This window comes from Mycteria americana, chromosome 1 (assembly GCF_035582795.1).
Source record: "Mycteria americana isolate JAX WOST 10 ecotype Jacksonville Zoo and Gardens chromosome 1, USCA_MyAme_1.0, whole genome shotgun sequence".
In the NCBI taxonomy this organism is placed as follows: domain Eukaryota; kingdom Metazoa; phylum Chordata; class Aves; order Ciconiiformes; family Ciconiidae; genus Mycteria; species Mycteria americana.
The window spans coordinates 87037603-87063579 of record NC_134365.1 but is presented as its reverse complement, the minus strand read 5'-3'; the positions used below and the strand labels follow the sequence as shown (position 1 = coordinate 87063579).

Genomic DNA, 25977 nt, shown 5'->3' with positions numbered 1-25977 from the left:
AGCTGCGAGGATGCTTCCCGGGGCCGAAGCACGGGGCGTTGCTTTTGAAGCCCACCCCCGCCCGCCACGGCCAGGCGCCCCGAGCCCTCGCCCCTCTCCGTGCCCTGCCCGGATTGCAGCGAGAAGGAAAACAGCGGCTCCCCGCACCGCGCCGCGCCCCCGCGCCCCCCCACAGCACCTGGCGCGGCGGCCCCTCGCATTGGCTGCCGACCCCCACCGGCCCCCGCCGCGCCCGTGACGTCATGCTGCAGTGGCGGGGCGGGGCCGGGCGTGGAGCGGAGCGGGGTTCGCGGAGGTGCCGCGCCGTCCCTGCGCGCCGCCGCCGCTGCCGCCGCGGGAGCGAGGGCGTGGGCCGGGCCGGGCAGGGCAGGGCAGGGCAGGGCCGCGCCCGCCGCTGTCCAGCTGCCCCGGGCGGGCCGGGACCCGCCGCCGCCATGGGCGACCCTCGGCCCCGCGCCGCCGTCCTTCTCCCTCTCCTCTGCCTGTGCGCCGCGCTGCCCGGCGGCGCCTCCAACAAAGGTGAGCGGCGGAGCGCCGCGGACACGGTCCCGGGCGGCGGCGGCGGCTCGGCGCTCCGCTGGGACCTTCCGGCTGCCCGCCGCGGCGGGGCTGAAGGGCACGTTGGCCGCGGCTCATCCATCCGCCCCGCGCTGGCGGTGCGACTCCGCGCTGCCCACCGCCTTCGTCTGGCACGTTTTTGTCGGGGAATCTCCGCGGTCCCCGGCAGCTCCGGCTTTCTTTGCCCCTTCGGGCGCCCGCATCCCATCTCCTCTTCGTACTTTATCCATCTGTCTCCTACCACCGCTTTTTTCTCCATTCTTTCCTATCCTTCTAGCGTTCCCCTCGCGTTTTCCCCTTTTCCACCGACTTGTCTTGCTTTTGTTTCAGTTATCGCTGTGTGGATTTAGCTTTCCTTCCCTTCCTTAGTGTGCTGAGAGAGAATGTGTTGCTTCTCCACAGACCCCTGTGGTCGCTGAAACACATCGCCTATCTCCATCTTCCAATTCTAGTTCATCCATCTGCAATCTGTCAATAGGAGTTATTGTACAGTTATGTGTTAACTATGCAGGTTGCTAATATAAAACAGTATTTTATGTGCTAAATGTGTAAAAACCCCTCTAATGCTACAGCTGTAACATTCTGAATGCAGATGTTCTGTAAACACGTAGAGCGATGGAGAAAGATGTAGGTTTCTAGATCTGTAGACACAGGCACAAGAAATTCATCCCAGGGGAGTCAGTGCGTCAGTAATCTGACAGGGTGGGAGAATCTGCAAACACGCGAGGGACTCAGGGGTCATCAGGGAATGTGACACCTTAGGGTGCTTTCTCTGCTTCAGAAGCGGTAGGGCTACAGGGTGGGTGCAACGCGGAGCTCTGCGTATGCTGACGTTGGCAGGGGCATTTATTTGTACTGCTCTGGTGCCAAGGGGCCCAGTGGTGAGGCAAGGCCCCTTATGCTCTGGATTTTCTCTCTCCTTTGTGAATTTACACTCTGAAACATCTCCCCGCCTTTTGCAAATTATTTTAGATTTACAGGAGCTTTCTTGAAGCCGGTAGGAGTCAGTATCCTAAAAATATTCCCGAAATATTTTTCTAATCTCCAGTAGCTCATTTCCTGATAAATCAGATTGGTGATTCCCCAGTTGCAGGTAGATGCAGCAAAGGATTTATCTCTCTACCACCAGCTTGTTACCCCAGCAACAGGGCATATTTGGCATTTGTAGCTATGGATTCCCACCTCAGTGGTGTGGCACATGGACTAGAGCCATCGCAGAGTGGAATCTGGTGGGGGCGATGGAGGGGTGAGGTGAAACGTGGACACCTGCATACAGGAAGGATTCCACCTGCATACTGCGCGGGATGGATGTTTCTCTGGATTTCCTACATAATGCTTTATAATCTTAATCAATACGGTGAGGGAGAAATGCCAACCCACGCTCTTCGCTGCTACACGAGGCTGGGTCTGCCCGCGCTGCCATGCTGGTGCATCCCCGCTCTGACCTGTCGCCCTGTCTGCCAGCCCACCACCCGGCTCTGGCAGCATCCCCTGGCCCTTATTTGCAGAAGTGCTTGGTTGTAAGGGATACTGTCCCTTTTGAGTCAACATCATGCAATGCCAATACGGTTTCAGAGGATATTGTGCTGCAGAGGATGAATTCACATATTGGAAGTAGTGCCCTTGAGGGAAAGGCTCTGTATCCTACTCCCCACCAGCTCTGAGCCATGCTGTGCTCAAAGTATTGCTCGGTTGCAATAAATCTTGGTCGCCAGGGGGTGGGCGAGTGGGGGATTATCTGGGAATGGGGGTTGTAACTAGGCCATGTAATATAATCTCTGAGGCCCACTTGGCAGGGAGTGGGCATGGGGGAGGGGTTTTTAATTTGTAATGATTTTTATTCTCTCTCCCCTCCTTTCCCCTCCCCTTCCTCCCTCCCCCCCCCCCCCCCCCCTTATTTCTCTCTTTCCCTGCCCCGGAGCCTCTGTGATAAAGATTAATTTGCTATTTCTGGGCCTGTGACATTTTTCAGAGCCTCCTGCTGGCTGCTGCCTCCATGCCAAGCCTGGCTGGGCTCCAGCCAATGGGATTAGCAAGAAGGGGCCAAGGGAATATGGTGCTCACCATGGAGTGGGGAAGGAAGGAGCAAGGGACTCTCAGAGTAGGTTATTATACATGTAGGATGACTGACTGAAAGTGTACTTGGGTACATGTGTGTAGATCCTGGGCCTTAGTCCAGAGGATGTGAGGCATAAGTGGTAATGGCTGCATGCAAGACTTGTCCCCTGGGGGCACCCCAAGGGAAGATGTATCCTGGATCCTTTAATTATGGCTTCAGTGAGCTAAAGGATTTAGCATTTGGAATCTTTCTCCAGAATCAGGCTGCTTATGCCTCTTGATTTCATATTTTTTAACCACTCCAGCTTTCCTGGGCACCCAGATGCCTCTCCACATATTTCTAATAAGATAGTAATGAGGAGGCGAGAAGGAACACATTGTTTCTGAGGAGGTCTCCCAAGAGCCATGTAGAGTAGAACTAAAGAAAGATAATTTCTTCCTCCCAGCCTATTTTAGACTTCTTTATTTCCAGAGAAGAAGGTGGGGAGGGGTGGTTGTTACCTGCCACTGGATGATATTCTACTCTTTTCCTACTGAATCTGTCATTGGTGGCTAATACATTCCTGTGCTCCATCCCTTACCCCAAATCCACCTCAGCAAACAAGCACAAACCCTGGATTGAAGCTGAGTATCAGGGCATCGTCATGGAGAATGACAACACAGTCCTGCTCAACCCACCGCTATTTGCACTGGACAAAGATGCTCCACTGCGCTATGCAGGTAGGTGGGTAACAGCTCTGGGAAGGGTGGGAGGCAGGGAGAGACTTATGAAGAGGCAGAGACAGGGTGACATTCATCCCTGTGCTGGATTCTAGCTCTCTACAGGAAACGATCACCTCCAAACCTTCTTCTGGAGGAGGTCCCCAGTGAAGTCTGGGGGCAATTTGGGCACAGCTTGATTTAGGATGCTGTGAGCTGTTCCCCTTAGGGAGAGAAATTGAGGGTGGAGCCAGCTACTTTTTGACGCAGTTCTGCTATTTCCAAAGATCACATGCACAGCTCTGTGTCTGTGAGCACTGGAGAATGCTGGTAGGGCACACTTCGTTGGCAGTGCTACATCCCCTCACAGTAAGCACAAATCGCTGAAACTACAGGCTTGACGAGGGTTGTATTCCTGATGCTTGCTTAGGCTATGGCTGGAGCTTCCTCATGCATCCTCCCTCAGCTTTGGGAGAGGAAAAGTGGTGCCTGTGAGCTGAACTTTAGGATTTAAGTGACCCTATCTCCAGTTCCCTGCGGTACTGTGCACATCCTGCATGTGTGGGTGGATAAGACATCATGGATCTTCATGCTTTGGCTGTCTGTCTGCAATATATGGCCTGTTTTGCCTTCCTGCGGGATGAAGAGGAGAAATAAGGTGCTCCCTCAGTACTGTGGCTGTGTAGCACTAATAAATCTAGCTTGAGCCTTGTAACCCTTAATCTTTCTTGATGCTGGTCAAGACTCCTTGCCGTGGGAAGTAGTCTCCAGTAGAGGGCAATCTACACCATCAATGGCTGTAAGAGATGACAGGAGGAACTCCTAGGGAACCAAAAATTTCTCGAAATGAGAGGTGATAATGAGGGAGAAAGGAAGTAAGTTAGAAAGGAAGCAAGTTAGAAAGAAAGTAAGTTAGAAAGGAAGAAAATATGGGAGAGGGAAGCAAGGGGGCATAATGTGCTCTCCTCAATCCTTTACTTTCTCCCCTTCCTCTCTGCCTTTGTGGGTACCAGGTGAAATCTGTGGCTTCAGGATCCATGGGGCAGGGGTACCTTTTGAAGCTGTGATCCTGGACAAAGCTACAGGTGAGGGGCTGATCCGGGCCAAGGAACCAGTGGACTGTGAAGCACATAAGGAGCACACATTCACCATCCAGGCTTATGACTGTGGAGAGGGACCTGATGGAGCAAATACCAAGAAATCACACAAGTAAGTCCATGCAGTCATTGCTGCATGTTACAAAATGTGATCTGTCACAGAAATGCAAATAAAAATTGCTGTGGGAATGCTTCCTTTAGCCAGAAGTATTTTTCTCTAGCCTTGATACTGTAACTCAACATGTGAATAAGACCCAAGGAGAAATGTTCACTCACTGAGTCACATGAGTGAATACACTAGAAATGAGGGCTGCTTGACAGTTGTGTCTAAGGGTGATGTTTTATGTTTCTGCATATAGGCAGGACGTCCAGATTACATTATCACTCCTTTTGTTCTTTCTCCGGGGTGGGAAACCATTGTCCAAGCTCCTGTATGCCAACATTGCTGTGTTGAAACCAAGGTCTCTTTCCTTGTCCTTGCTTTTGACGGCTGGAAATAGACTGGTGCACTTTAGGGGAGTGACTTACACTGAAATTTAGGTGATGTATGGCTCCTAATCAGCCGATCAGTTCTTATTGATGTCTCTCTGCATCAGGGCCACAGTGCACGTTCGAGTAAATGATGTGAATGAGTTTGCTCCTGTCTTTGTGGAAAAGTTGTATCGTGTGGCAGTGACTGAGGGAAAGCTGTATGACCGCATCTTGCGTGTGGAGGCCATTGATGGAGACTGCTCGCCACAGTACAGCCAGATCTGCTACTATGAGATCCTGACCCCCAATATTCCCTTTCTGATTGACAATGACGGTAAGAATCCGCACCTACCATGAGCACGTCACTCCCTGTTTCCTGCTTTGCTACCTCTCTGCCAGTCCCATTTGCTGGCAGAGCTGTGCGATATGAATTTTCTAGCACTGCTGATCTATCTCTCCTGGTGCAGAGATGCAGCAGCCATTTTGTGGGATGCTATAGCTTGTTACAGAGTGCTCCTGGGAAGGGGAACTCAACCCCTTTTTGGTTGTTTTTGTAGTTGATCAAAAATAAGAGTGATTTCTAGAAGGAACATCTTTGAAGACACTGTCTTTCCTCTCCCTTGATCTCTTTGTTTTGCTAACCAGGGAACATCGAGAACACAGAGAAGCTGCAGTACAGCGGAGATCATCTCTACAAATTCACAGTGACAGCCTATGACTGTGGAAAGAAGCGGGCTTCTGATGATGCTGAAGTGGAAATCCAGGTGAAACCCACCTGCAAGCCCAGCTGGCAGGGTACGAAACCTCCAAACGCAGCTATGTCTTCCCTTTCCTTTTGCTGAACTACTACTCAAGTCCTACTCATTGCAAATGTTCGTATATACACATACAAATTTGTATGCCCATATATGTGCTTCAGTTCTGGCACCAACTCATCAGTCCCATCTAAGGGGATGCAACAGACATCAAAGTCTGTTGCAAAGCCAGTGAAAGGCAATTCTAACACTGGAAAATCATTCCTTGGATTACTGTGAACTGCTATGTATTTGATACATGCAATACACTGTATTCAATGTAGATAGTTTTTGGGGCTGCTCATCTTGAGGATATTTGGCTTCTCCACAGCTGTTTTATGCCTACAGGTTCACCTTAGTAAACAGAATTAAGGGGAAATCAACACAGCTAAATATCTGCTCTGCCTGATAAGAGAGGTTGACAATCCAAGGAATGATGCTACACTGGTACTAGTTGTAGAAAATGAGAATTTGGACTCTGTGCTTCTAGGAAATCTTCCTTTGCACTGATGCCAGCTGCATAAAGTTGTCTTTTCAATATGGAAAAGGCCAAAAATCTCTGTTTCTGGGCTAGTCCATAGATGCCACTTGTGTGTGTGCCAAATGTTCTGGCCTTGGGTCCTTGGCAGGACCTAACCCCTCTCTTTCACTCTTCTTCATTAGGCTGGAACAAGAGGATTGAGTACACCCCGGGTGCAGGCAGCCTCGCGCTCTTCCCCAGCATTCACCTGGAGACCTGCGATGAGCCCCTGTGGAACATCCAGGCCACGGTGGAGCTGCAGACAAACCATGTGGCCAAGGGCTGTGACCGGGATAACTACTCCGAGAAGTCACTACGCAAACTCTGTGGTGAATTGATTCTTTCCTGGGCTGAGGGCAGCTGTGGCACAGCACCCTGCCCCTTCTGCTGGAGGGGTTCACAGTGGTAGCTCTGTTCCTCACACAGCAGAGATGCTGGGGGACACATTCCTCACATCTGCTGTGGTCAGTGGGGCTGGGAGGACACCTAGCTCGCATGCTGCATTGACGGGCAGTAGGCACCCAGCCTGTATTTACAAGGGGCTTCCCATGCTTTCCTTGCTGGGAAGCCAGAGGTTTCTGTGCATTGCCCCAGTATGCAGAGTCTGTGGGACTTCCCTCAGCACAGATGGAAAAGTCACCATCCTTCTCCAGACAGGAGAAGGCCTATAGGCAACTCCTCCTCTCCCTCTGCTCTGGGACGTTACAACGAGCCCTCTAGCACCCTCTTCATCTGTTCCCCAGTTCTCAGACTCCTTATTCTCCTGTGCTGACATTTCTGACTCCTTCCCTTCTCGGTAGGTGCTGCCTCAGGAGAGATTGACCTGCTGCCGGTCCCTAGCCCCACAGCGAACTGGACCGCGCGGCTCTCGGTGCACTACAGCCAGGACAGCAGCCTCATTTACTGGTTCAATGGCAGCCAGGCTGCCCAGGTGCCTGTGGTAAATGGGCCGAATGCCCACGAGGGGCTGAGTGACCACTTCACCCTGTCCGTATGGATGAAACATGCCGTGGTGCCTGTCAAAGGCAGGCGGGAAGAGGAGACGGTGATCTGCAGTACAGTGCAGAGCGGTGAGACACTTTTCCTGGGGTGGTGACACTTCTGCCTACTGCCTCTAACTTGTTAGAAGGGATTGTCCCTGCAGGGCAAAATCTCTTGTGTTCCAGAGTGGGACCTGGGCAGGGGTCCCTCCTTAGGAACACAGCTTCTTCAGGTGCCACTTTTTCTGAGAGCAGTCAAGCTCGCTGTGAGCATGCGGTGCTGAGTGCCAGTTGTGCAGGCTAGTGTGTGCTTCTGGGCTCTGGCTAGTGAGACTGCTCTGAAGGGTGATACGTAACTCCCCGTGCTTGTCCCTGGCAGAGGAAGGCTACTCGCATTACTCTCTGGCTGTGCACGGCTGCCGGATTGCTTTCCTCTACTGGCCATTGCTGGAAAGTGCAAGGCCTGTGAAATTCCTCTGGAAGCTTGAGCAGGTGAGGAAGCATTTGCCTCTTCCCCATGTCCCTTCTCCTTCTGCCCTTTGCTGATCCCTTCCTCTGCTGTCTGCCATAGGTCTGCGATGATGAATGGCATCATTATGCCCTCAACCTGGAGTTCCCCACTGTCACACTCTACGTGGATGGTGTCTCTTATGACCCTGCCCTCATCCATGACAATGGCCTCATTCACCCCCCACGGCAGGAACCCTCGCTCATGATTGGAGCCTGCTGGACCGGTGAGTGCCCACTCCCTGAACCATGATTTTCCCATATGGGAAACAAGGGATTGGAGGGAGGGAGAGCCAGAAGAGGTGAAAGAAACACCACCCAATACTAAATGATGCAAACCACATTGCAGCCATCTTGCCTCCTTGGCACCAAAGTCAACGTGGCTCCTTCCTTCCTTCTGGACCAAGCCAGCAGGCCACAGTAATAATAGCTCAGGGACAAGTGTCATTGGCAGCTTCATGGACAACAGCAGTAGAATATGCGATGGATAACCAGCTTTCAGGCAGAGGAGAGTTGAAACTCTGTACCTTATTCGGGTGTTGGAGTTTCTATCAAAGCTTTTCACCAGAGAGCAGGCAGTACTGCTGGTGTGCTGCTGGTTATATTGATGGGGATCTCTGTCTTGAGGGTCTACATGTAGAAGTCACAAATCATTCTGTAGAGAATTGAGTTGGAGGACAAAGATCAGGTTAGGAACATAGTTAAGCCACTACCAGATTAAAACCCTTTCTGTGGAGATGTAAAGCTGCATTTCCCAGGTCTTTCAGTTCTCCTGCAAGACTGAAGCAGGACAGAACTAAAGGAATTTGCCTGCTGCTTACCTTTACTCCAGCAGAAATTTCTAGCAAAATCAAATCTTTACTGAAGTACTGCTTCTTCCAGGTCAGGGATCTTCCCACAGCTCTGTGCTCTCAATTAGCCTTTTGCAACCAACAAATATTAATCAGCTTGGGACACCCTCCTGGAACCATCTGAGTTTCAAAGGGATGTTGAGAACATGGCTTGTTGCAAACATGGCTAGGACCATGTTCCATAAATGGGAATCAATTAATTCCCAAAATAGGTATCATTGGGAAAGGAGAAAAAAACCCCTATACTTTCTCCCTTGTATCAGTTACTCATCCTACAGCCTCACCATCCCCTTCATGAGAGGGACTCTGTCCTCTTTCATCTGTGATGTGCTGTCTCTAGGGTTGAAGGGTGCACTGCTTGACACGTGACTCCAGAGCTGTTCTTTTGGACTGGCCAATACAGGCACTTGTATAGATACTTGCCTGACTCTGTAACTAACCTCTTCCAATGCCTTATTGCTTGTCTGAATGTTCTCCTTTTGCAGAGGAGAAAAACAAAGAGAAAATCAAAGGAAATGAGAACTCCACTGATGCTGTACAAGGTAGGGAAAAGAAAGAAGATGGTTCTCTTCCCCTCTTCACTGTGCATGACTATCACTTCTTGCATGGTGCCTTCCTCCTACAGCTCCCCCGATCCTGTCCTGCAACCTCCCACCATCCTGGGAGGAAAACGCTTATTTGGCAGATTGGTCCTTGATACCTTGATATCTGTGGAGCATGAAAAGGCTGATATGAGGACTACAGCCTGCTTTGAGAGATGGAGTATGTTTTTCATGTGGAGAAAGAGTCCTCATGCCTGATCATTAAAGCTGGTCTCTGAAGAACACAATAGCCATTAGAGACATCAGGAGATGTCACCTCATCCCTATCTATGGAACGTATAGTTTCTTTTAAAAGCCCTCACAGGAAGCAGAGTGAGAAGGGGACAAGAAATTGTTTCCATCTGGCATTCAGCGGTTTGGCAGAAACTTCTCTATGCTACCCACCATTCACTGCCCTAGTCTTTCTGTTAGTCTGTTTTTCTCACTTTTCCCCATCTGGAATTAAAATAATTGTCATCTCCTTACTTCAGCTTCCCCTGTGTTCTTGTTGTCTTTGCTTTTCCATGTCCCGTGCACTCCTCTGTCTCGCTCTACTTCCCTTAACATCTGTATGTCCCTCACACTATTGCTTTTGTTGTCTTTGCTTTTCCATGCCCCATGCACCCCTCTGTCTTTCTCTACCTCCCTTAACATCTGTACGTCCCTCACACTGTTGCTTTTGTTGTCTTCGCTTTCTTCCTCGCCATGTCTCTTACACCCTCCACCTCCCATGTTTCCCTCAGGAGATCCTCTGTCGATACACCACTACTTCCATGGTTACTTGGCTGGCTTCACTGTGCGCCCTGGTAGCTTGGAGAGCCGGGAGGTTATTGAATGCCTGTATGCCTGCCGTGAGGGGCTTGATTACAGTGACTTCGACAGTCTGGGCAAAGGGATGAAGGTATGCCCATCTGCCCAGCTTGCATGGGTCTTCTCCACTCTCCTCCCCAGCCTTGCTTCCCAGGACGTTGCCTGCTCTCCTACCTCAGATAATTCCCCACCTTTCTCCTTTGTGTCTCTCTTAGCCTAGACTCTCGGCATTTGCCAAGGAATCCTGAGTATTTTCTTCTCTTACACCTGTAGGTTCATGTAAACCCCTCTCAGTCCCTGCTCACTTTGGAGGGTGATGATGTGGAAACCTTCAACCATGCAATCCAGCATGTGGCTTACATGAATTCCCTGCGCTTTGCTACCCCTGGAGTCCGGCCACTCAGGCTCACCACTACTGTCAAGTGAGTGGACAAAGCAGCACCTCCAGCTAAGTTCAGCAGGAGGATTACCTCGCTTTTGAATAAAAACACGCTCTCTCACCTTGTATTTTAATTCTAATTGATGGTCTCAAAATGGGTAGGAGTCTTCCTGAAAATAAATATTAAATTATCCAATATCCAAATGGATACTGTAATACTGCAGTCTATGCAGGTAGCAGAACTTCTGCCTTCACTCATGGTGTTCTAGGCATGTGGGCTGGTTTTAATTTTCTCCGTGGTGTGTGGATGTGGCCAAGTCACTGGAAACCCAGTGATGTCATTCCTTCCACACCTTGCACAGCAGGCTACAGGGAAGCTGTAGGAAGACTACCAGAAAAAGGATATTCTCTTCACTGCCAATAATTGGCAGGTGTTCTTTTACAATGTTGCTGGTGGAAGCTTGGGCCAACTGATGCTTTCTACTTCTCTCCTTCAGGTGTTTCAGTGAAGAGTCCTGTGTCTCCATTCCTGATGTGGAAGGTTATGTTGTGGTGCTACAGCCTGATGCCCCCCAGATCCTGTTGAGTGGCAACGGCCACTTTGCTCATCCTGCATCAGACTTTGAGGGTCCTGATGGGATCCTCCTGTTCCCCAACCTCCAGATCACCTGCTCTATTTCTCACCAGGTGGAGGCCAAGAAGGATGAGAATTGGCACGGTACCGGTAAGTAGAGTACAGGGCGAAGTATAAGAGACAAACTAGAAAGACCTGCAAGTGTTGCTGTCCTGCAGAGGAAGTAGAGCCCCTCATTACACTCAAAATAGGAGAGTTTACAAATATAGAAGCAAGGCACGTTGTCTGTCAATATGTAGGCTAATTGGTTCTTATCCCTTTCTGCTCCTCCCTGTACTTTTTCTATCCACCCAGTTCCTTTGCCTCCCTCTCTCCTCCTTCTTTCCCAGGCTGCTCATTCCTAATCCCTTTTACATTTTACCTACATTTCCCTTTATTGAATCCAGCACTGGATGGATGTCCTGCCTGTTACCCTCTTCACTCCTGCACTTACCCAGTCTCCTCCTGCTTCCTTCTCTCCTGCTTTCCTTATTTCTTGCCCCCTCCCATCTCTTCCTGCATCACTTATTCCTGTGAATTCCCCAGTCAGTTTCCTCACACCCTATAATATCTTGTCCCTCAGTTTCTCTCCATCATCCTCAGATTACTTCTCTGCACTCTGTGCTCCAAGTGTCCTTTCACTTCTTTCATATCTTTTCTGGTAATGGGATTTGTCATGGTTTTACCCCAGCTGGCAACTAAGCACCACACATCCCGGTGGGATGGGGGAGAGAATCAGAAGAGTAAAACTGAGAAAACTCGTGGGTTGAGATAAAGACAGTTTAATAGGTAAAGCAAAAGCCGTGCACATAAGCAAAGCAAAACAAGGAATTCATTCACTACTTCCCATGGGCAGGCAGGTGTTCAGCCATCTCCAGGAAAGCAGGGCTCCATCATGCATAACGGTTACTTGGGAAGACAAACACCATCACTCCGAATGTCCCCCCCCCTTCCTTCTTCTTCCCCAGCTTTATATACTGAGCATAACGTCATATGGTATGGAATAGCCCTTTGGCCAGTTTGGATCAACTATCTTGGCTGTGCCTGCCCCCTCGCAACTTCCCGTGTGCCTGGCAGAGCATGGGAAGCTGAAAAGTCCTTGACTAGTGCAAACATTACTTAGCAACAACTAAAACATCAGTGTGTTATCAACACTGTTTTCAGCACAAATCCAAAACATAGCCCCATACTAGCTACTATAAAGGAAATTAACTCTATCCCTGCCAAAACCAGCACAGGATTTTTTGCTCATAGTTTTCTGTTTAGCAGCTTTGCCTTTCCTCGTACAATGATGAGTTTCTTGACTTAGAGCAGGTTGGTCTTAGCCCTGCTGAAAGCAGTTAGTCATTGAATGTGGTTGCCATTTTAAAGAAGGTAAGACCTCAGCCATGGTAACCAGCAGTCATGAGACAGGAAGGCTTTCAAAAGCACTCAGGGTCTGGGAATGTGTAATAAGAGTTGTTCCTAATCTGCACATTGTCATTGTCAACAGAGTCCTTACAGCCAAGACGTGTTATCATGAACCAGTCCAATAATAGTATGTTGTTCCAAAATAAAGTGACTTTATTATGTACATAAATAATGTCATTAGAACCACGGGGACTCCTCCAACAAGTAATTAGACTGACAGTGATTTTACTCAAGGTCAGTACTAGCCAGAGAAAGAGAAGTTATTACGTACAATGTGAGCACTTTTAAGTAAGTGGGTACCACTCTGAGTAACTCCTGCCTTCACTGATGGCTGGTTGGCTTTCTGGCCCTGTCTTATTTCTGTTTGCATCTCAGTGACAGACACACGGATGTCAGATGAAATTGTGCATAACCTGGATGGCTGCGAGATCTCATTGGTAGGAGATGACTTGGACCCAGAGAGGGAGTATCTGCTCCTGGATGGGGCACTGCTGCAGCAGCGGGGCCTTGAGCTTGTTAACACCTCTGCCTACCTGACCATCACAGGTATGTCCTTCTCCTTTGCCACAGCTGTCTAATTACGCTTCTCCCACTGCCTGTCAGGCATCACTGGGAGAAGCACTTAACCTGATGTTAGGGATGTGTTGGTGTACTTTGTGCGACTCTGAGATGTAACCATTTGTTGAACTCCTGGCTTTTGGAAGTCCCAGGCCATCTCCTTGGGGAGGTGGCTCCTCCTCCAGCACACAGCTTGGTGTCTGAGCTCTGACCCACGCTTCTGTCACTCCTCCTGACTTACTCCTATTGCCCTTGGGGTTTGGTGTTCTCAGATGTCAGCAGCATTTTGCGTGACATGACCAGGGGACACCACATCCCACAGCTTGTGGACTGGTACAACACTATTGTACTCTCCAGAACTTAACAGGGCTGTTGCTCTTGATTATTCCTTCCCTTCCATGTGTTTTAGAAATGCAAGCAGGGATTTCATCAGGTCCTTTGCAGCCAGCTCCAGGTCTGCTCCCTTCCCAAAATTAATCAACCCAGCATTGCCTGGGATTCTTCTGTAGCTCCTAGTTGCTACAGCATTATGATGCCAGATGACTCTGAAGCAGGAGCTTCCTCATTCCACACCAATTCTGTCTTCTTGTCTCAGGTGTGGAGAGCATTGCAGTCTATGAGGAGATACTACGCCAGGTCTCATACCACATCAACCGTGGCGCTGCTCTTTATGAAAGGAAGTTTCACCTGTCCTGCACTGAGATGAATGGACGCTACTCCAGCAATGAGTTTACTGTTGAGGTACAAGATCAATACATGCACATATAGGTGCTTGTGCATGCATGGAGAGGACATGGTGGATGCAAACGCACACAATGTAGAATGTATTGTGATGAACACAGGGCTGAGTCTCTCTCACTCTGGTCTTTCTGTAGGTGAATGTCCTCCACAACATGAACCAAGCTGCTCATCCTAACCATATTCTGAGTTCCCAGCAGTTCATGCACCGAGGCCATCATTTACCCCCAGAACTATCTGGGCACAGCTTGGCAAGCACCCGTAACAACCCAAGTATGTAACACTATCTTTTGGTTTTATTCCTTTAGGTCAGGAAAATCAGGATGCTGATTTTCTGATATCCTGGTAGAACCTATAGCAGAGGATTCCTTTCAGGTTCCCTATACCCATGTTATCGAGTTCTTATTATACTGTCCTGTCCCACTCTTCATTAGCAAATGAACTGCAGTCTGCATCGAATTGTGTTTTAGAGCTTGGTGCAACAATCCTTTGGTGTGTTGGTTTCTTGATGTAGAAGCAGTCTGAAACCTACACCTGAGAATGTCTAAAAAAGAACAACTGTAAGCTGGTATGATTTCATTCGTGCACCTTGTAAAGGTGCTATGTGGGCTTGGGTAATGTAATTTCAGAAAGAAGCTTCAACAGCAGGAGAGAAACAAGAGAATCAAGACTGCTACTGCTCTAAAAAGAAAGAGATGGGACTAGGTGGTGATCAGCAAGGCACAAAAATATAGGAGACAGCACCACACAGACAAGAGGAGGATTCTTGCCCCCAAAACAGAGGAGAGAGAGAAGCCTGAAAGCTAGACTAGAGATTAGATTTGTTGGTTTGCACTGGCAGCCCTGTGCCACAAGCATAACCACAGTCTAATTGGCTCCTCCTAGGCTGTGAAAGCTCTAAGACTGTTACAGAGGACCCTGCCTTGGTTTTTGGCCCCCTGTTGTAGGGAACACGGAAAGCACCTGTGGTGCTAGCTTTTGCTGCAGCTTCCTGCAGCAGCTGATCCCAGGCTGGTTCAGTCCTGCAGCCGGCACTGAGCCACTGTAGTGACAGCCTACGTACGTCCTGGGAGAGCACCAAAACCCAGCCTTTGCCACTCCCTTCCCCAGCTCTGCCTGATCGCAGCAGAAAAGGAAAAGTTGTCTCTGCTGTACAGAACCACCCGGAACAAATGCACAGAGGGCCTGGATAGATTTTGCAGGGAAGGAGATTATCTGGGGAGTCAAGGCTTGGCCTACAGGCCTACAACAAAGGGGTGGGCATTTGGCTAAGGGTCTTAGATGAATTTCAAGTTTTCTCCTGTGGAGAAGCTGGGCTTTGACCATGGCACTAATTAGAAGGCCATCACAGCCCTCACATCTGCCCCATGCGCAAAGCAGACTTCTTTTGGCTTCCTTCTTTCTCTACTGCTTGCATAGAAATCACACCCTCTGAAAATCATCCTCATGCCCTTAGAGGCTCTTCCCAGCACACATTTCTCCCTCCCAAGGGAAGGATACAAATCGCTGCTGTGCAACATATTCCACTGACTTCTGTAGATGAAGGTGTGCAGTCTACAGGCTGGGCCGAGATCAGAGGACACCTGGACCTAAGCATCCTGGCAAACTGTACAGGCCTCAAGTGAAGATACAGCAGTTGAAGGCAGGAACTGCCTGTGCCCAGGGCAGCAGAAAAGTCAGGACATGTTCCTGCCTAGACCAAAAACCCAAGCTCTGCCCATGAACCCCAGTTCCTGCAGGTCAGGTTGGAAATACATGTTTCTGTGACAGACTCTAACCATGCCTTCTCATTTTCTTTCTCCAAAGTGGTCCCCAGTGCTGCCACTGTCATCATTGTGGTGTGTGTGGGCTTCCTGGCACTCATGGTAATCCTTGGCATCCTGCGCATCCACTCCCTGCACCGTCGGGGAGTAGGGCAAGAGGTCCCTGGGGCTGCTGAAGGAGGGCACACAAGCACCGGAAGCAAAGAGGGCGACATGTTCTGGGATGACTCAGCCCTCACCATCATAGTGAACCCCATGGAGGTGAGGAGCAGCCACAGTGGCTGGGGTTGGGCGGGCAGCTGGGTTGCCAGATCTTTCCCCTTACCCCATGTCTCACCTCTCCAGTCCTACCAGAGCTGCCAGGAGAGGGCAGCAGAAAGCGGCGAGGGCAGAGCTGGTGAGGGCATGGAGGATGAAGACGACAGCACTGACTCGGAGACACCCGACTCCCCGGACAGCAATGACGTGGATGACCAACACATCATTGGCAAAAGAGACGGCTCTCACTGCTACTAGGAGCTTTAAAACACCAGTCCAATGGATCCCCAAAAAACATGTGGCTGGAAGGAGGAGGTGTCTTACTTTTAACTTTTTCCTTCCCCCACCGTGTACACATCTCCTCCCTCGTTTGTCATTTCTGCCTCCCATGTTCCTTCATCTTCTGCCATTCTCATTGTGGACATTCCCCACATTATTGATGCCCCATCTGGCTCTCTAGAAACATGTGTTAGGGCACCTGCACATGACAATGGCACAGTTCAAACTATGATGAGGAAGGAGGGGCTTGGAAAGCACAGAAGTTTAGAAGGAGGAGCCAGCCATAGGGCTCAGAGTGGGGTCTCTCACAACCCCTCCCCAGATATTATATATATTGTATATTTTTTCAATGTTGTCATTTGAGGTTTATTCTCGTTTCATGCAAAAAAAAAAAAACCCACAAAAAACACTGCAGCTTGTGTCGCTTTGTAAAATTGTCGATACTCCTAAACTAAATGAATGATGGTAAGAAGGATAAGGAAACAAAGTGGATTTTAAAATAAATGGATTTCAAATAAAATGTTCAGGGCTTCTGCAGTTTTTCTCTGGGAAAGAGAAACAGGGAAAGAAAGTCAGTGTAGCCTCTACTGTGAGACTGGAAATTGCCCAGAGCATGTATTTACTGAAATTATTTACTGAAATTACTGCCTTATCTCCGGCAAGGGTTACATTTTTTTTAGTGTATGTGTTGGAACAAGAAAAACACATCACCCCTGACCCTACGCCCCCCCACCTTTCTGAGATTCAAAATTCTCTTTGTAAATACAATATAGCTTTCCCCAGGACACGGGGGCTAGGAAGCCACAGAGGAACAGGAAGCATCCCAGCCTGTCACAGGCAACTGCAACCCATGTAGCAAACTGAATTCTTGATTACAGAAAAAAACATAAGGCTCTTTCCATACACTTAGTATATCATCAATAGAAACAGGCCAAATCCTTGGCTTCATCCATCTTTTCACCTGATCCTCTTTCTTTACCAGCATAAGAGTACTTTTCACACCAGGGGTTCCAGCTTGTAGCAGAACAGCCCCAGTACTCCAGAGGGAAGGACATGTCCTCTTTCTGTTGGGAATGGAGGGGATGGAAACAGATACTGGCAAAACATGGCTATGAGCCCAGTAGCATGAGTTGTTAGGGTAGTGCTTCATAGCAGATTGTGCTTCTTCCCTTCATCTACTTGGTCTGATTATTCAGACCCTGCAAGACAAAAAGAGGCTGTCAGCTGCCTGACATGTCTCAGGGCAATGACTTCAACATGTTAAGGACCCAAAGGAAGATTCTGCAATAGGACATTTGCTGATAGCCAAGGCTGAGAAATCCTCCTTAAGGGCAGGAAGGTAGCACAGCAGATGAGAGTGGAAGAGCCCCTCTGAGGGCATGAAAGGTCTCAGCACAAGATCTCTGCTTGCTGCAGTTCTCTTGGATGTCTCAGCTCTAGTTGTCTTCATGTCCAACTGTGCCCACGTATGGTTGTTACCGGGTCCAAAAGAAGTGAACATGCTGAGGCTGTCCAAGATAGATACTCTTATGCTTTCTCCTTTGTCTCCTTCCCAGTAAGTTCCATGCCCTTGTTTCATACAGGGAGCTTACAGCAGGCGCTGTCAAGCCAATGCCCTGATATCTTGAAGCACTGGAATAATTCAGCTCTCCAGAAAGGTTCCATTGTGCACATCAGAGCCAAAAACTTTGTACAAAATAGTCTTATGTCCTGAGAATGCTATGCCTGACCCAGTTCTGATACATGATGAAAAGCACCACCTCTCAGAGCATGGAAAATGACCAAATCTCAGGACCGTGAGGTCCCTGTATCTCTACAGCAACCTCAGCCAGGTGCTACAGTGTGCTTACAAGGTGGAAGAGGCCAAATGTACAATGAATTCATAGGTAGCCATCATAATAGCTGTGTTTGGGATCTGGCGGATCAAGTGAGCCAGGAGCCCTCGGTATAAAGCCAAGGGTCCCTCTTCACGGACTACAAGCTGCAGAGTCTGTACAAAGGAACGGTACCGTGACCCTTCTTCTCGCAACCGTGTTCGAATGACCTCTGGAGAGACAAAAAGGGAAGTGATATTAGCAGATTGATCCTACAGGCATCTCCCAGGGGAATGGAAGCAAGGAGAGTGGACCCACTCACCATGTGGATATGCAATGCATGAAGCACATGTTTTGGAGACAGCAGCAGCTCCCATTAGTCCAAGGAAATCATGGCTGTTTGGTGAAAGTGTGAGTGGTGGGGAAAGGGAATGATGGCTGTTTCTCAGCTGCTGTTTCAGTGCTTCATAGATGACGAAGTGTATGATTGTCTCTGACACTCCAGCATACGAGGCAGTGATACCACGGTAAAATCCACGAAGGCCTTCAGTACGATACACGTGCATGGCACATTGAAGAGCATTGCTGGCCATCTCACCCTTCACCCTGTAAAGGGGAGGTAGGGTTAGAACAGCATACTGCTCCACTGACCTAAAATGCTGTTGTGAACACAACTGTATGACTCTTCCCCAGCATGCCTTGAAGACCTATGTTCTGATGGCAAGTCACCCAACCCCACCCAAAAACCAGTCCCGATTTGACATGGAGTGGCTCTGCATTGCTAGCCTGCTTTACCTGGCTTCCAGCTGCATCCTGGTTTTCACTAACCAGATAGGGTTGGTAAGCGTGGCAGAGGTAATGCCTGGAAAACAGAAGAGGAAGACAGCCATGAGCACCAGGATCACGCTGACAGTTTGTGAGGAGGTGCTGATCTATCAGCTCTCTGAATTCTGCTTGGCAAGCTGCAGGCATTTGCAATTTGAGAATGACCTTGAGTTCCTGTGGGAGAAGAGACATTTAGGGCAGACTCTCTGATTCTCCTCCTCCCCCATTCAGCCTTTGTCTGGTGGTAATTAGCTCCTTTGCCTCCAACATAATGCTACTATAAGCCCTGGTGTTACAAAGAGGCAGGAAACAACAGGCTAAACTTGCAGGAGTGGAAGATTTTGTTAGAGAACTAGGATATATAGAGATAAATTATTCTGTGAGTGGTCTAAATTACACTGCCTTCTCCCTCTCACAGCTGAACGGAGCTCTTTTCCTGATAGCAGCTGAAGGGGTAAAGACTAGATCCATGACTTGAAGAGATGAGCCTAAGAAGAACAAAGAGTGAGAAAATGTTTTGGTTACCCAAGGAACTCACTGCGCCAGGTGTGGAGGGAGAAAACTTCAGAAGAAAGAGCAGGACGGACAGGAGCAGCAGTGGGGAAGGAATGAAACCCGTTTACACTTACAGACAGAAGGACCCCTTGGCTCTGATTTGAGACAGAAGGCGGCTCACCTGCACTCGCTGCTGATAGCATGTGTACTTTCTTGGATTCCGGTACAAGGACAGCATTGAGCCTCTCCTTAACACCAGAATAGGCAGCAAAATACATAGCCCTTGTTGGAAAGAAATACAGAAGAGGTTACAGCTCACCTATGAGGAGCAGAAACAGCACTGTGGGGTCTCACTCCAACTTTTCTTACTCCCAGCACAGGTTTGTCTAATGTGATATCAGATACCATTTATACTAGGCTCATAGCAATCATCTTATCTTACAACTATGATCAGAAGGTCCCAAAAGTGTCTGTGTGAAGGGGTCCTGTGGCACAATGCGCACAAGGCCCAGACTGCTTTCAGAATGTGGAGCAATAGCTGTTACAGAGGTCCTTTAAAAAGCGTACAGCATGAGCTATCCTCAGGGAGCAGTACTCACCGGGAAGGAGCAACCCCAACAAGGTTTGGACCCAGACCTCGGAACAGGGATCGCAAGCCTTCCTTTTCAAGGATGGCCCTACAGAAGGAAATGAACAGAGAGATCAGCAGAATAACTAAGCTGGGGGCTCTCCTGTTCCTCCTCCTTCTTTGTTCTTCAGTACTTCTTGTAGCATCCTCTCCTCACCTCCTGTGTTATCCTTTTTCTGCTCTACTCTCATTTTCTCTCCAACCACTTCTCCTTTCTCCTTCAGTCTCTTCTTCCTATTCTTGCTGACACCATCACTCTCGGTCTGATCAAACCACTAGCTGAGAAATTTCTTTCAGTCCCAGAAGCTGCCTTGCAGACTCAGAGTTCAAAGCACCAATCAGCTGTGAGAAGTAGATGTACCTGTGGTCTGATGGAACTTCCTACCGCACTTGCAGTTTCCAGAGCTTCAGCTCAAATGCTACTTCCACCTCTCTCTCCCCCCCTCCACCTGATGGCCAAACCTTCACCTCCCTGGTGCTAACATACACACTGCCCTACCCTACTCACCTCAGCAACTTGAGCACTCCAGGAGACGGTGGGGCAGGGTTCATCAGCCTCACACTCATCCCCCGCAGCTGTATCTCCGAGAGGCACAGAGGCCGCAGTGTCACTTGGGATGACTGTAGACGTGTCTTCACCACTTCCAGGGGACAGGTCAGGATGGCTCCAGCTGTGCCACCACATCTAGGGCATAACAAGGGCATAACAGCACATGTAAGAATGACACCTGTGCAGGAACAGGGCAATAATTCTGACCCTGCTCATCCACAACTTCTCCCCTCTAGGAGGGGAAGTTAGGTCCCCCAGCCTGCGTCACACATGACCTCCTGCTCTGACATTGATTAACATAGTAACAGCTTAGCTTGGGACATCTCCTGGCAGCCTCACTCTGAAACCTCACTCAGTATTTGAGACAAACAGTCCCAAGTCCATAGGGACTCAGGAGTCCCTCAGCTCAAAGCTGCTGATCTTTGCATTCAGAATTTCCCAGAGTAAACATTGCTGCTGCCCAGCCTTGCTGCAATGCCTTCTGCTAAGATCACCAGGCACCATGCCTCACACCTCCCACAGCAGCACTGGCTCAGAGAGGGGCAGCACAAAACTCTACCACCTGCCTATGTCTTCAACCCATAACCCATTCAGCCCCACATTTGCAAGGCCCTGTAAGCAAGATCTGTATTTTCTGCCAACAGCCAGGCTCACCCCCAGTCTGACTTGCTTAATGAAAGAGGACCCTGACCTTCAGCAGACAGAAGCTATTTTTGGAACTCATGAACCATGACCATCAATCAGTCTAGTCACACCTCAGTAATGCTGAAAGGACACATATGCCCTTTTTCCCTTTCCATCACCCAGGGACAAGTCAGAACCAGAGAAACGATACGTTCAGTTCTCAGCTTCTGCCCCTTCAGATCCTTTGACTGACAACTCTGTTCTTCTAGAGGATGTTCAGTACCTGAAAGATTGTTTTGAGATGAATTTGCATGGAATAGCCATGCAAGAGACTTTGATGAACAGAGAGATGTTCATATATGCTACAGCCAAACTTGCTTTGTTTCACAAGAGATGGAGGCTTAAAAAAAACCTCATTCTGCTCCAAAGAAAGAAAAGCCAACCAAAGAACTACAAGATATCAGGGAAGAATCAAGTATATCAACAGAATTACATATGACGGTACAGGACAGCAAGTGGCTACAGTTCTGAAGAATTATTTTGAAAAAGTCCATACAGCTCAGTACACACATACATTGCTCTCACAGCCTTTGCTCCTAGGGCTTCATTTACTATTGCATGCCGGTTGGGGGGTGGGGGGGAAGGCCTGGATGCCTATTGCAATGAAGTCCAAGAGTTGAAGATCTGGCAGCTAATGATGCCAGCAACTAGCTATGCTACTCCATTACACTCATGCTGCTTTCTCAAGCCTTTTGCAGATCTACACAGTGGTGATGACTTGCAGAGCAGCTGATCAGCAGCAATTTCCCTCAGGAAATATGGTGAGGGGTGGGAGCCTGGGATCAGGGGGAACATGACCAAAGAACTTAGCGCAGACTCAGAAGACAACACAACGCAAAGCAGTAAACATCCTGGCTCAGATTCTCCGGATGAACAAGCTGATCAAGCACAGACACCAAGACAGCCTACACAGCGATCCAGGAGTCGCATGAGGCAGGGCCTCCTTTTACAAAAGCCATGTTGATACTTCCCATGTAGACCATATTCATTCAGGTGTCCAACAGTCTTGTTCTTTACCATAGTTTCTACTAATCTGCCCAATACAGGCTCCAGACTCACAGACCTGTTGTTTTCTTGACCAGAAGTGTAGTTTCCAGTTCAGGAGAAGATTGAGTACAGTGATGACAGATCAAGATGTCTAAGAAGTCTGACTAGAGCAGTTTCAACTTCTTATCTAAAAGCTGAGCAAACGCTACAATAGGACAACATTTTTGGTATCCTAAAGATTTTCCTAACAGTGCATAAGGAGGCACAACTTTATGTAAAGTTTTCATAATATCTCATTTCTTCAAGAAGTCCCTACCTCAGCATGGTCAGGATATGAATTTGAACCCACACCTCCAGTATATATAAAAGTTTCCTGAGTTCAAGTTCCTCAAGCTACTGATACGTATAGAGACGAATTTTAAAAGCAATAATAAGAGTTAAAGAAATTGTTAGTCCTTAACATGGTGGTCATCTAATCAGCAGTAAGAGAGTCTGAGGTGAAGGGGGACCTCTGAGCCACTATGGCTTAAACGGTGAGACTAAGGAGGATTTTTCAGGGAGCAAAGAATGCCGACTAAACAAAGCTAAGGAAATAAGGTGTACCAGTTGTTCAAAACCAGAAGAAATCTCAACTATGATGTCTTATCATGTACTACATGATGATACAGCTGCTCACAATGTATGAAAGGCATAGGTCTCCAAAATTCTTCTGTTTCAGGAGAAATGGAAAATTATGTACTGTCATCACTAGGAGATGAACTATTTTTCAGTCCAAGACTAATGAAGGCAAAATTGAACAAAATCTAGTTGGAACAAACATTTTAAAATCAGCAGGCACAAAAAACCCATGGCCATGGATATTAAAAATAGCTGATTGAGGAGACTTCATACCTACAGATTTAAATGCTTAAGAAATGTTAGGGGACTGGGGAAATATACTAGCCTAGAAGAGTTCTAATGTCTACCAGTACTAAAATAAAGTGTATTTGTAATACTTTATGCTGCTAAGGTTATATGGTTGTATGACCTGATATTCATGCCAGAAGAGAATTAGAGAATCAGATCACTATAGGCTTAAAAGACAGTTTGTACTAATCAGTGTTGGGGGGGGTATATATATATTTTTAAATGGAACTTACCAGACAAAAGCCAGATTCACAGAAGCAACTACAAAAATGTAACATACTTCAGTTTTGCAAAAAAGCGAGCTTGATATCTCACAAAAACACACTTAAAGCCTTAGCACTCTGTCTACAGTACAGATGCTAAATGGATTAAAATCAGACCACAGAATCTCAAAGAAAAAAAAAAATCAGCCCCACTCTTTCCCTGCCCTGAAACTAGATGTCTGTAAAAAAAAAAAAAAATAAATAAAAAAATCAAACAGCAGTGGTTCATCAAGAGTCTAGGAAAATCACTTCTAGACTAGACCTAAGATTTTTCAGTTTTTCCACCAACAGACAGGAGGTAACATTTTACTCTTGATAAAATCCATGCGTGACAATGATTATCACAGTACTGAGCAAAGCTGCAACAACTGGCAAATAGTGAAAAAACACACAGAACTGAGCAGTCACTAAGAGTCCTTATGCTGGGCTTAAACAGACCGGTTTAACAAAACTAAAACCCTGAAGTCATTACTCTAGAAGCAGGAACAAAAGCAATTCCTGCAAAATATGATGAAGAGCAGCAGCTGACAACCAGTACAACATGTACTCCCAGAGCAAAGCAGTGGCAACAAGAGCAAATTGAAGAAGGTAGGTAATTTTACCTTAGAAAACAGTACTTGCCTCTAGATCTTGCTTTCACATTTTAAAAGGAAAACTGGAAATTTTGAGGTGGCAGAAAAAGAGGATTAGTTGAGAGAGATAAAAAAGCCACCATTAACATTTTTTCAATGATCTGAAAAGGGTATGAGAACATGCACAGAGGTGACAAGGTTTACTGGTAATTCACATTTTAGCCCTTACTTAGGCTAGCCAAAAATTGAGATGGCTTGAAGATCTTCATTTAAGAATAGCAATGCTAGGTCAGACAAATCTGCAGTTAAACCAGGATTGTGCCTAGGACACAGGCAAATAAAGATCACCTACGGAAGAGTAGGAGAAATACTCATCTTCAGAACGCTCTCCCAGTTCCCCAGATTTTCAGCTCAGGGATTTCTTCAGCCAGAAATGTTGCATTACATTTAATAGCCTTCAACACATTAATCTTTTTAAAATGCTTTCTGGACACATAAAAAGCTTTTACCCTCTAATATCCTGTGGCCAGGAGTCCCATAGTTTAACTGCACACTGTGTTAAGAGCTGTGTTCTTGCATTAGTTTTGAACAAACCCCTCACAAGTTTCAATTGATGGTCCCCAGTTCTCATACTAGAAGATAAAGTGAACTGTTCCTTCATCAATGAGATCTGTTTCCTTAGGTAAAACAATAATATTAACTATATACTGCAGCAATAACCTGAACTTCTTATTCGTCTTATTCATGTCTTGGGTTTTAATTAATTGTAATTCAAAGATTATTGCTTAATGAGCAAGAACGGGATACAGACTGACAAAGCTCCCACTAGCAACGCTCCTGCCACTAGCCAAACTCTCATAGTTTTTCAAAAACCAAAGTGGACAATGAGGATGAGGAAAAGCTTAAGAAGAAAGCTAAAAAATATGAAAAAATATATTAAGAAAGGCTAAGATGCAGTGACTACATAGTTCAAAGGATAAATTAATAAAAGAGAATAATATATAAAAAATAACACTGGGAACAGAGAGTGCAAGTACATATAAGCAAGGCTTGATGTAGCACAACAACTGCATTAGCTGTAGAAAACTGGAAATTTACTAATTAAGAGCAATTAAATGATGTGCTTTATTGCACATGCTATACCACGGACCTCACTGTCACACGCACTCCAACACGCTGGTGTAATTTGGAAAGGGATTAGGTGGCCGTCTAGGCAAGGGAGTTCTCCAGTTACTCAGCAAAGTCCAGAGGACCACAGTATCTTCTGCTTTAGGACATCATAAACTTAAAGCTCATTGTTTTGAGACTTAAATGATTTCTTAAAGAGAGGAAGGGTGAAACGCCACGTGAGAAGGGACTTGCTCAAGGGCATGCTGCAAATTCAGAGGCACTGCTGGGATCCACACTCCAAACACCTGACGACCAGAATCAGCCGCACTATTTAAAGCCAGAGAAGACATGCAGGAATCTCAGTCACGCGATGATGGAGGGTTGGCTGCCCTCCCAAAGACAAGGATGCTCTGCCGTTTGTTCTGCTGAAGGGGCCTTGCAGCACCTCTCATTCCCCCGTTCAGCACCCTGCTTCCCTTGCCCCCCCATCCCCGGTAAGCTCAGGCTGGATGAAACGCCAGGCAAAGGCCCCCGTGACCCACAGGGAGGCTCCCCTTCTTCCCAAACGACATTCACCCCGGCACTAAGTGGCTGTGCCATACCAACGTGCCCACATTTGAACCTGGCACAGCAGAGAAAGTGCGGGTGAGGATTATGGGGCACAGGCAGAGTCTGGCGTGGGGCACGGCAGGGTCTCCTCTCCCCCGGCTCTTTGGCAGCTGCTGCTGGACGCGCGGCCCCACAGTCCCCGCGCAAAGTGCGGCAGCAACCCGAGGCCTGCCCGCGGGGAGCGGTGGTGCGGGCCGCCGCCCCAGGCCTCGCTCCTCAGGGGCGGGCAGGCCGCAGGGAGGCCGCGGCGAGGATAAGCCAAGACGGCGGCCGGAGGGAGACCCCGGCCTGGCAGCAGGCGGGAGCAGAGGACGGGCCCGGAGCTCCCCGGGGAGAGAACGCCATAGCCGCGGGGCCCGGGCCGCCCCGCACGGGGCCACTCACCCTCCGGCGAGCAGGTGGAGCAGGGTGCTGTGCTCCGGCATGGCCCAACGCTCTGCAGCTCCGCGCCGCCGCCACCTCCGCAGGCGGCCGCCTGGCCCACCCGGCGCCCCGCGCATTGGCTCACGGCCGGCCGGAAGAGGTGCCCGGCCGGAGGAGGTGGCCGGCCGGCGAGGAGGCGGGGCCCGCCGGCGGCGGCAGCAGGGGGGGGGGTCCGGGGCGCTGCACG

The 25977-nt window shown here is 48.4% G+C and overlaps 2 protein-coding genes across 2 annotated transcripts; one reads left to right on the top strand and one right to left on the bottom strand.

Annotated features, from left to right (window-relative positions):
• The first annotated feature begins 46 nt into the window (after positions 1-46).
• Positions 47-16302, top strand: CLSTN3 (calsyntenin 3). Its single transcript, XM_075510496.1, has 18 exons — positions 47-519; positions 3214-3336; positions 4329-4524; positions 5009-5217; positions 5529-5678; positions 6341-6526; positions 6998-7267; positions 7557-7669; positions 7749-7911; positions 9021-9077; positions 9860-10017; positions 10200-10348; positions 10803-11029; positions 12704-12874; positions 13482-13627; positions 13762-13897; positions 15431-15648; positions 15733-16302. Exons 1-18 carry the CDS (start codon positions 243-245, stop codon positions 15901-15903), a joined length of 3120 nt encoding a protein of 1039 aa, XP_075366611.1. The 5' UTR covers positions 47-242; the 3' UTR covers positions 15904-16302.
• Positions 16275-25914, bottom strand: LOC142413867 (solute carrier family 25 member 36-like). The gene is made up of 7 exons (XM_075510508.1): positions 25752-25914; positions 20195-20371; positions 19658-19735; positions 19240-19340; positions 18534-18600; positions 18061-18344; positions 16275-17970 (listed from the first exon to the last, which is right to left on the bottom strand). Exons 1-7 carry the CDS (start codon positions 25865-25867, stop codon positions 17771-17773), a joined length of 1023 nt encoding a protein of 340 aa, XP_075366623.1. The 5' UTR covers positions 25868-25914; the 3' UTR covers positions 16275-17770.
• Between the last annotated feature and the right edge of the window lie 63 nt (positions 25915-25977).

Bases quoted from the DNA above. Each gene is read 5' to 3' on its own strand.
- CLSTN3 (XM_075510496.1), top strand. From the start codon at position 243: ATGCTGCAGTGGCGGGGCGGGGCCGGGCGTGGAGCGGAGCGGGGTTCG. The intron at 5,218-5,528 runs GTAAGAATCCGC...TTTGCTAACCAG, and splicing joins CTTTCTGATTGACAATGACG to GGAACATCGAGAACACAGAG. The intron at 11,030-12,703 runs GTAAGTAGAGTA...TTTGCATCTCAG, and splicing joins TGAGAATTGGCACGGTACCG to TGACAGACACACGGATGTCA.
- LOC142413867 (XM_075510508.1), bottom strand. From the start codon at position 25,867: ATGCGCGGGGCGCCGGGTGGGCCAGGCGGCCGCCTGCGGAGGTGGCGG. The intron at 19,736-20,194 runs GTGAGTAGGGTA...TTCCTTCTGTAG, and splicing joins GGAGTGCTCAAGTTGCTGAG to GGCCATCCTTGAAAAGGAAG. The intron at 19,341-19,657 runs GTGAGTACTGCT...CTTTCCAACAAG, and splicing joins GTTGGGGTTGCTCCTTCCCG to GGCTATGTATTTTGCTGCCT.